The 9,742-nt window shown below is 47.4% G+C and overlaps 1 protein-coding gene across 1 annotated transcript in view; it reads right to left on the bottom strand.

The window, feature by feature from the left end:
- Positions 1 to 105: 105 nt before the first annotated feature.
- PIK3CD (phosphatidylinositol-4,5-bisphosphate 3-kinase, catalytic subunit delta) overlaps positions 106 to 9,742 on the bottom strand; it is a gene marked incomplete at its 3' end in the record, with an annotated part of 15,348 nt that continues 5,711 nt past the window's right edge. The window contains exons 9-20 of the mRNA XM_009074117.1: positions 6,853 to 6,949; positions 6,349 to 6,479; positions 5,361 to 5,420; positions 4,992 to 5,159; positions 4,397 to 4,518; positions 4,117 to 4,260; positions 3,351 to 3,450; positions 2,565 to 2,743; positions 2,268 to 2,377; positions 1,362 to 1,440; positions 950 to 1,117; positions 106 to 229 (exon numbers count right to left, since the gene is read on the bottom strand). Coding sequence (XP_009072365.1) covers positions 106 to 229; positions 950 to 1,117; positions 1,362 to 1,440; positions 2,268 to 2,377; positions 2,565 to 2,743; positions 3,351 to 3,450; positions 4,117 to 4,260; positions 4,397 to 4,518; positions 4,992 to 5,159; positions 5,361 to 5,420; positions 6,349 to 6,479; positions 6,853 to 6,949 — 1,482 coding nt within the window. The remainder of the gene's footprint in view (positions 230 to 949; positions 1,118 to 1,361; positions 1,441 to 2,267; positions 2,378 to 2,564; positions 2,744 to 3,350; positions 3,451 to 4,116; positions 4,261 to 4,396; positions 4,519 to 4,991; positions 5,160 to 5,360; positions 5,421 to 6,348; positions 6,480 to 6,852; positions 6,950 to 9,742) is intronic.

The raw sequence follows: 9,742 nt of genomic DNA, 5'->3' as shown, positions 1-9,742 counted from the left end.
CCTCCTGGTTGACAGAACTATTGAGAACGTTTGTCCATCCTGCTGTGGCTGAAGGTGAGGTGGGACTGCACTGGGCTGTCTGTGCAGTATCCCCAGCTGCCCTACCTGCCCTGTCTCCCGGATCATGATGTTGTCGCTGTGGCGGTCGCCGATGCCCAACACGTAGGTGGCCACACAGTACCCAGCACAGGAGAGGGTGAACTCCTCTATAGCTTGTTCCAAGGCATCGCTGAAGGGGTAAGAAAGAGGTTTAAAGACCATTTTACTTTGGACTCCAGTACTCCTCCCCTGGGAGAGCTGTTTGCAGAGCTGCCCCCGTGCAAACCTGCAGGAGGAGGGAAGGGAATCAGGTTTGGATTCTCACAACACCCTCCAGAGGCAGAACCAACAATTATCTGGAATTGGAGAGCTCTGAAGAAGGTTGTGGCCACAATCTCAACAAAAAATATTGAGTCTCTACTAAATTAACTCAGTTCTAAGACCTCCACAGGTCCGAAGGGCTCCTAGAGTGATTCCTGTTGGTGCCCTGGTACATCAGTACAGCACATTGCTGCTGCCTGTTTCTCTCTCCAGTAATGCCCCAAGCTCCACAGCTCTTGTGCTGCTTTCTTTCCCACCTCCCAGTGCTGCCCCTTTCCCAACTGTCACCACACTGACTGTGTATCTCTGGAGAAAGTAACAGGACCACTGAGATCAAGGTTTGGATCCAGCCTGTGGATCTACCCTAAGCTACCAAAGCTCTAAAAAAAAAAAAAAGCTTGCAAACACCAACCAAGATGCCTCCATTTCTGCTCAAGACCACACAGACCCACACGATGCCTTCCAGGCAGAGAAGCAGCCACAGACCTTGTGGGACAGCTTGGAAATGTGCCTAACTGATGGAAAATGAGCAAAGCAGAGGAAGAGTGTCTAGCTGGAAGGGCAGTGAGTGAAAGGTGAGCCCACTCACCCTGGGTTCTTGGACTTGAGCCAGTTCAGCAGCGCGTCCTTGTTGAAGGCTGCTGTGGCCACCATGTTGCTCTTGTTCAGCTGGATGTTGGCGATGGTGTCCGAGTGCATGACGACTTCTATCAGCCCAGTCTTGTCTCCTGTGGAGAGGCAGCCATAAGGGGTCATCCTGCAGAGATGAAAGAAACCCTTCCACTGAAATCCTGCCCAGAACTGGGTCGTGTTGACTTGTAAGCTTTCCCTTGTCTGCCACGTCTCCTCCATCTGTCCTCTGCAGTTCTATTCCCCAAGTACCACAGAACCTCACCAGAGTACCAGACAGACCTGTTGGGGGCAAAATAAGCTTGCAGAGAAAACAGCCTCACCACCCATGATCTCTCATTGCAGTAGGACAACTGTGTGAACCTACTCACCTCAGGTCCAGGCCCTCCTGCTTCCACAGGATGTCCATCAGCTGGATCATCTGCAGGGTCAGCATGTCCTGACGCAGGTCTGTGCAGCATTCCAAAGGGAAAAAGCATCATAAGTACCTCCCAATGTCTCCCCTCTTCTGCTCTTGCAAGTGTCCCCAGCTCTGCCCCTGCAGAGTTTGTCACTTGCTGGTCTAGCTAGGAAACATCATCAGCACAGAGCAGTGTTTACTAGCACAATAAAGTGCAAAGCCACCACAGCACATACCTTAACTCACACAGAGTTATACTAATGGAGGCAGAGGCTACTTCACTTTGCCAAAGCTTTTCCTCATGGCAGTCAATGTGGCACTTAGAAAAAGCTCTGTGGACCCAGGAGGGAGCAGCAGTCACCTCAACCCTGCAGGGCTCAACTGCTGTAGCTCTTTCAGGCCTCACACCAGGTTTGATTTATTGTTCAAGGGTATCCAGATCCTACTGCACCAAAATCTCAATAAAAGAGGGCAAAAAGTGCAATACAAAGCCCTCAAAAACTAAAGGTCCTCATCGCACTTAGAAAAAGCTCTGTGGACCCAGGAGGGAGCAGCAGTCACCTCAACCCTGCAGGGCTCAACTGCTGTAGCTCTTTCAGGCCTCACACCAGGTTTGATTTATTGTTCAAGGGTATCCAGATCCTACTGCACCAAAATCTCAATAAAAGAGGGCAAAAAGTGCAATACAAAGCCCTCAAAAACTAAAGGTCCTCATCATCTTGATGAAATCTCAATAAAAGAGGGCAAAAAGTGAAATACAAAGCCCTCAAAACCTAAAGGTCCTCATTTCTACATCTTGATGGTCATATTCAGGCCCACTCCCCACAGTAAATACTTGACACCAAACAATGTTTTCACAGGCACAATAAGGACTCACCATCTCCATTTTTAAAAATGATGCCCACTCCACCTCCTCCTGTCTCTTCATTATTAAACACAATCCACAGAGGTTTCATTTTGGAGTCCATGAAGGTGCACTGGTCCACACTAGAGGAAACAAAACAATTGCCATCAGTTTCCCCCTATTAACACAGCAATCCAAGCTGCCAGTTCAACAGCACCAACAAGCACTGAGGGCCTGGGACTTCCAGGAGCAAAGAGGACCTTGGGGTGAGCCATGCCTGGCTGTGCTGCTGAGCAAAGTGGCACAGAGAGGTGCAGCTCTCCTCCTTACCAGACTTCAGCGAGGATAATGTTGGGGTTCAGGGGGGACTGGAGGTGGGAAAGTGCTTCAAGGTAAGTTTCCTGCTTCATGCACACATGCATCATCTCCTTGGTTTGAGGCTTGGTGGCCTTCTGAGAACTCACTTTAACGAAGTCATTCAGAGCTTTCATCTTGTTGAGTGCTTCTCCCTGGAAAAAAGAGAGTGATGGAAAAAGGGTTAACAAATAGGAAATTCCTTAAGAGAGTTTCGAAAACTACTAAAATCTTCTGTGAAATGTAAACCTTGGTTGAATCTCTTACTTTCTCTTCAACTTGTAGCAATTCCACACATTGCAACAAGACCAGTTTAGTAATATCTGCATGAGGGAGATCCATAATTCATTATGGATACTCTGCTGGGCACAAATGCATGGCAAGGTAATGAATGTTCCAGGAATAAAGCACATTTTCAAGCACCAAAGGAACTTCAGCAACTGAAGGAAGGAATCAGCCAACTGTAATCAGTTCCTACTAAATGGTAATTCATCCCACTTATCTAGTAACAGCAGTACTCTTTGAACAGTGCAAACCATTCTAGACACACACAGTGTAGTTTGGGGTGTGTGTGAGTGACTACAAGATGAGCCAAGTCACATGTGATGGGGATCTCCAGACTCCTAATAGGATATGCCAAAACCAACACAGCAGTCATGAGGTTTTTTAAATTGTATTCCTGCTAACATGAAGTTGGAAAAACCAGCAGCTGAGAACCAGCTCCAAACAAGAGGGAACCTGATGGCTGAAAGCAGTTTTTACCTGTTTCATCAGAACCTTCATGTGGTGGGTGCTGCCCCTGCAATAAGCCTCCAGGATCAGGCCAAACCTCAAGGAGACAGCAGGAACATGCATTTCTGACCTGGGGGGAGAAGGGAGGTTAAAGCAGTGTTGACTCATTGCAGTGAGTGACTCATTCTCCCATTCACATCAGCACGAGGAGGGAGAGGAGGGTACAAAATACTGGCTGCTGCTTAGATTCCTTCTGTGTAATGGGGAGGGGAAAATGCTCCCACCCCAGAAGGTGATGGAGAAAAACTACTCCTTGAGGTGGTGAGACATCTGGGTGACTACATCACTAACCACTCCTTGGAGAACATCACTTGGGGAAGCAAGAACAGTTTGGAGCTTATAGCTCAGCTGGCAGGTGGCCATGGATGGCCAAAGGAAATTCCAGCACATGTGTGTATATACACATACATAGAAACTCTGAACACAGAACCTAATCCAAACACCACTACAACAGCAACAGATAAAATAAGTGAACAATAAACTGCACTGTGTCCTCCTGGAATGACTCTTATTCAGTCCCCTAAGGTGTAAAGCAGCAGCTCCTGTGGTTTGGGAATCACAGCAAGGAGATCCCATCAGTGTTTTGATGGGAGATTAGCTAAGGGACAGGCAGTAGCCTTTGACTAAACAGCTCTACATCCAGCCAGGCTTCTGTCTCCCTCCACAGAGCAATGGGAACAGGAAACACTGGTTTCACTCAATCACTGAGAAAAGACCTAAACCATTTGCTCTTCACCTCAGGTGCCAGAAGAGGAAGTGGCCAATCTTGCGGTTGGATAATGCCCTGTCCAGCAGGAACTTGGTTAATTCACAGTCTAGGTAGGATTCATACTTGAGCACCTGGACGAGCTGCAGCAGGTATTGGAACACGTCATCATCTCTGTGGACAGAAGGGAAACAGAAAAGACAGCTTAGCATACTGTAAAAAACCCACCAAGACAAGGCTGTCAGCCTCGTTCACAGTCCCCCTCAGCAGCCTGAACACAAATAAAAAGGAGGCTCTGGGTAACACTTACGTCAGCTTCTTTAATGAGTTGATAGCGAAGGATCCAACGTATCGGTCAGGAAAGCTGAAATCCAACAGCTCCAAAGCATTCAGGACAGGCAGCTCGGGCCAGGTCTGGAGCAGGGAGATCATCTGTAAGGGCAAAAAGAAAAAAAAAAAAAATAGCAAAAAAAGGCTTTTAACACAATGGATATAAATTTAAGCTCCTACTGAACAAGAGCAGCTCCTGGGGAGAGTCACTATTTCTAGATGTCTCACAGCAAGTGTGCAGACCCAGGTCAAACTCTGACCCCTCTGAGGTGGCTTGTGCTGGGCTCTCACTATCAGTTAAGAATATCCACTCCAGATCCTATTTTTGCCATGAATTAAAGAGATCTTTTTTTATTTGCCTCCAGTTTCTTGAAGGAATAAGCAAGACCTAGTTGGTGATAATGAATCTGGGACAGCCCAGAGAGTCAAACATTGCTCAGGAGAGCCAAACCTCAGCTGGGAACACAAAACCTTCCTCAGGGGCCCTGTGAAACATCCTCTGCTAAGCTGATCTCCCAAACACAACACAGTAATGCACAGAGATGGATCAAAAAAGGGAGCCCCAACATCCTCACCTGGGCAACATCCTCGTGCTTGTTCCACTTGGTGATGATCAGCAGCTTTGCCAGAGCCTGTGGGTACTGGTCACGGATGTCATATCTCATCTTCCACACCAGGTCCTTCTCGTGCTCATACAGTTCTGTGTGGCTCCTCCGCTCCAAGATCTCCTTCAGCTGCAGCTTCTGCTCATGGGAATCACAGGAAAGAGCATATACAGGGCTCAGTCTCAACCCAGAGGACTTGCTCAGCTCCCAGAGACCCTGTAGCACTGGGGCAGGACCCAGTTTGGTGGATAAAGCTGGTGGGGGTGAGGTGGAAACATGTAACTTGATCTATGAAACCAGGACTGCACATAGCTGAACAACTGATGCAGGGAGACTCACCTCCTCAGGATCTTCTGAGGCAGCACGGGGCTGTTCTCCATTCCTCCCCAACTCCAGCAGCTGGGACACAAAGAAAGAGGCTGAGAAAGGCTCCTCAGTTCCTCTGTAATTCTAGATCAGCATCACTTCAGGTATTTATGCTGCATTAGAGGTTAGTCATTGCCAGCTCTGGAGAAAGGAATCACATCTCTCACAGCACAAGTGCAGGCAAAGGACTCAGCAGGACCTCTCAGCTCAGAGGTGTAACCTCCCTGCCCATAGTGCCCCTTCCCTGCTAGGAACAAGGATGAAGGGATGAGTCCTTTCCCCAAAAAGTGCATATCTGCACACCCAGAGAGCTCTCACCAGGGGCTCTGGGTCACAGGCTAACATGACTCTCTCCAGACTCTCAGACCTGGGGCACATTTGCCAAGCAGCCAGTGCTGCCTGAGCCCCCTGCACACTGGCACAGCCTCTGAGCCAGACCCTGCATGCAGACATGTCCCTGGCAGAGCAGAGCTCCTTTCTTCCCTCCAACAGACACATTTCTTCTTCCACTTGTCTGGCCAGTTGCAGTGACAGATGGAAAAGCCTCACCCCACACAGCATGTTATCTCTCTGCTGAAAGGGAGGGAGCTGCCTGCTTTCACTCAGTTCCCCTTTCATTTCTCTGCCTTCCCATAGAGCCTCTCAGTTCCCCTTTCATTTCTCTGCCTTTCCACAGAGCCCAACACTGCCTGCAGTCTAAAGGAAGTTTAGTTAAACAGTTAAACCCATTCTTTAAACAAATACTCATCTAGGAACAACTTTACCTTTAATTCACAGCTCAGAAATCTATTCACCCAAAGGTCTATTAATTAAGAGAAAAAGTCAAAGTTTTAATCAACAATATTTGTCAAGTTTGCTTCTAGCCAGTCCCTGCTGACAGCTGCCCATGAGACAGTGACATTGGATGTTCCCACACCAGTCCAGCTAGGGAATTGCTGTGTCTCCCCCAAAAGTGCCTCACCTGCTCAAAGGATGGGTAATACACAGGATGTGCTGCCACGCTGGGGAAGCAGATGACCAAGGCTGCTGCACTCTCAGTGTTGGGGTTGCATTGCACAGTGCCCATGGGGTTCAGAAGTTCTCCTTTCTCATCTGAAAAGCAAAGGACAAACCCATGCACCCAAACCTCCCGGGGCTTTGGTGCAGAAAGCAGAGCACTGACTGCTGCCAGCTCTGTCACTGGACACTGCCTGACCCTGAGCAGCTCAGTGCAGCTTCCTGCCCTCTCACAAGGGAGGTGCACATGACATCTTTAGGGCAGCAGCAACCTCTTCTAGCATATTTTCAATGCCAAGCACAAGGTCTTCATCTTGGCAGGGCTCTGGGTGCCATCACAGCACAGAGCAGTGATCATACTGGGTGTGCTGGTCTGAACTGGGCAGTGAGGCAGCACACAGGGCATCCCTGTGCTTGTGGTGGAGACTAAAGATGCAAAGCAAGTCAGCAGCTCCATCTCCTGACATACCTGGGAAGGAAGACCACATGTGCAGGCAGCACTCCCCAGTTTTCAGCTGGTCCTTGTAGTCGAAGAGCATAACATTGACCCAGGCAATGGGACAGTCCTGCAGGGCAAAGACACAGCTCACTGAGCTGCTGAGGCTGCTAAGGCTGGAGCAAGGGAAGGGAAGAACTAACAGGAAAGTGAGATACCCCCATGCAAAGCCAAGGCCTCACAACAACCAGGAATCAGAAGTTATTTAACCTTGATATATTCCAAGTCTGCAAATAGACAGGGAACATCCCATTCCAGAATGTGTAGGCCCCTCACCCCAGAGCTGCTGTAAAGAATTCCACCACCTCAGGGAGCCATCCTGTCTGCTTACCTTTTAAGTTCTCCAAAATTAAGAGTACAAGATGGCATAATGTTCAGTTATCTGCCAAAACATGAGGTCTTTTGTGTAGTGCTGAATGGCCCCAAACACTCCCCACAAATATGTCTAAAATTTCATCACCTGCTATTTTGCATAGCTGAAGAATCTCTAAGTTTCCAGTAAGGCTTTGCAGCTCTACACTCAGTGATATTTGAAGGAGCTATGATGACACATATATTTCATACATTTCACAGTTTGAAGGGAAGGAGAACCACCTTAATTTTCAAACAGGGAACACAGTTTGCATGACCTCAGAAAACTAGGCAAAGGCTGCTAGAAATAGCTGATAATGGGGAGAAAAAAAAAGGCTTGGCTGCTTTGTACAATAATAAACACTATCTATAGAAATCAAACTTTATGCTGCCAATCCCTCACCACACCCCCAAACTAAAACCCCCATCCAGCCCAGGCTCACTTTGGAAGAGTAAGTAAAGTGACTGGGACATGGCCAAGACAAAGAACTCGTCTGCCTGCTCTAACCCAGTTCCCACCCCAGAGCAGACACATATTCCACGAGTGACCTAAGCTTTCCTGCACTCAGGTTTCCCAAATGGAACACTTTACCTCATAGAACAGTTTCAGCAATACCATCACTTCACTCAGCTGCTCAGGGCACAGACACTGACTGGAAAAGGGTTTCATGGCAAAGCTCTAGTGAGGAGCACCCACAGACAGTGTCACCAGTGCAGGAACCACAGTGAGATGCCTTGTCCCACTGGGACATGCTAGAGAAGACACCAGGCTCACCCCAAAGGACTTGGTGGAGAAAACAGAGTCCCTCAAATGTGACAAAATGGATCACTTCCAAGCAGCCTCTCCCAAACCTGGGAGCTGATTCCATTACACTAAGTATCTTCAGTAAAATCTCATTTGAGACATCAGCTTCTAGATCACAAGGAAAAGCCAAGCAAAACACCACCAGCAGCAGTAACCTCTGCTAGAAGAGCAGAATAAAATGACATCAAACCACAGCTCAGAGCCTGCCAAGACACAAGACAAGATTTCTGGCGGATAAGGTCCAGCAAAACAAGGATTCAGCATTCAGACAGGCATAACTCCTGCATGATTTAGAGAAACACTGTGAGCCAACCCTCTGGGTGACATTAACCCTCTGACTCATGCAGTCAGCCTGCAAACATGCCTGTTTTTGTGGTAGTAAATGACTTAGTCCCACCTATCTGCTCTGGACAGTCTGCACAGAAAACAACGTGCATGGAATTAACCTCTGAGTACTGTAACAAAACCAGGCAAAAAAAGATTGTCAATAAAAAGAAAACTCAGGGCCTACTCTGACTGTCAACTCACCAATCATTTTAAGTGATTTCTGGGCACCTCACTCAGATCTGCAACTCACCATGTGGGAAAATCCATTTCTGCAGAGCTGAGCTCTAGTAAGTACTACAATTTTACACTAGGAGCTCACCAGAATGCATCCACCTTGCCCCAGCACCACAACACACATGAACAAGATGCTTTTACCAACTCAGCTAACCAGGCTGGTTTGTTTTGTCAGTTGGAACAGCAAGTTTTCCTTCTGACTGCTTCAAAACTGAAAATTATTCCAGTGTGACCACAAACATCCAGCCCGTGGATGAATCAGATCTTCTGTCCAGCAGGAGCTGGAGTTCTGCTATTCTTGAGTGAAAAAACAGCAATAAAGAGGTTGATTCTGGTCCTGGCCTCAAAATGTTTCCAGTCTGAGGTCTCCAACCCAAAAACTGGTCCCCATGAGCAAGACTGGTGGGTTGCTTATTGCTCCTCAGACAATCACTCACTGTAACCCTGAGAACCTCACTGATGTCAGCACAGCTCAGTGAGAGGGAGTGAGCAGAACTGAGACCTTCTGTGATCACATTTATCAGCCCCTCGTTTCTCTGCACCCTAGTAAACATGGCATGACTAACCCTCTCTTCAAGGCACTGTAACAGTGTTTTCCTGGCTGCAGAAACAATAATTTGCAGAGGAACAAATGCATTTGCTGCTCATAAAACTCTCACATGCAAAGAGCTGGAGGAAACCAGCAATTTAATTACTGCACTTTTAGTTACTGAACTGTTAATGGGCTGCAAGTTTTGGAACAGAGGTGAGGAAAGTGGGAAATAGCACTACATCTCTGATTAGGAAGCTCAAGAGCTTCCAAGGTGATTTAACACTTTCTATTCTCAGTTTGCAGCACCTGAACACTAAACTTGAAGAACCTGCACTTTCATTTTGCCTCACAAAAAGCTTTGCCATAACCAGTGTTTACATTCCTCAGTTTATTCCTCCTTTCCTAGCTGTTAATTTGCTCCACAGGGGATTTTCAGGAAAGATCTTATTAGAAAGGAAATGCAGCACAGACGATGGTTTAACCTCAACTCCAAAAACAAGGAAGTTGTGGAACAGTGAAACAGAGACACTAAGGCAAGTGATTCCTCTTTAAGTGCAGGCAGATGTTGGGTATGTTTCTTAATGGTTTTTCTAGACAAGAAATTACATCTAAAC

This window comes from Acanthisitta chloris, unplaced genomic scaffold (assembly GCF_000695815.1).
Source record: "Acanthisitta chloris isolate BGI_N310 unplaced genomic scaffold, ASM69581v1 scaffold28924, whole genome shotgun sequence".
Classification (NCBI taxonomy): domain Eukaryota; kingdom Metazoa; phylum Chordata; class Aves; order Passeriformes; family Acanthisittidae; genus Acanthisitta; species Acanthisitta chloris.
This window is presented reverse-complemented; position numbering and strand designations above follow the sequence as displayed.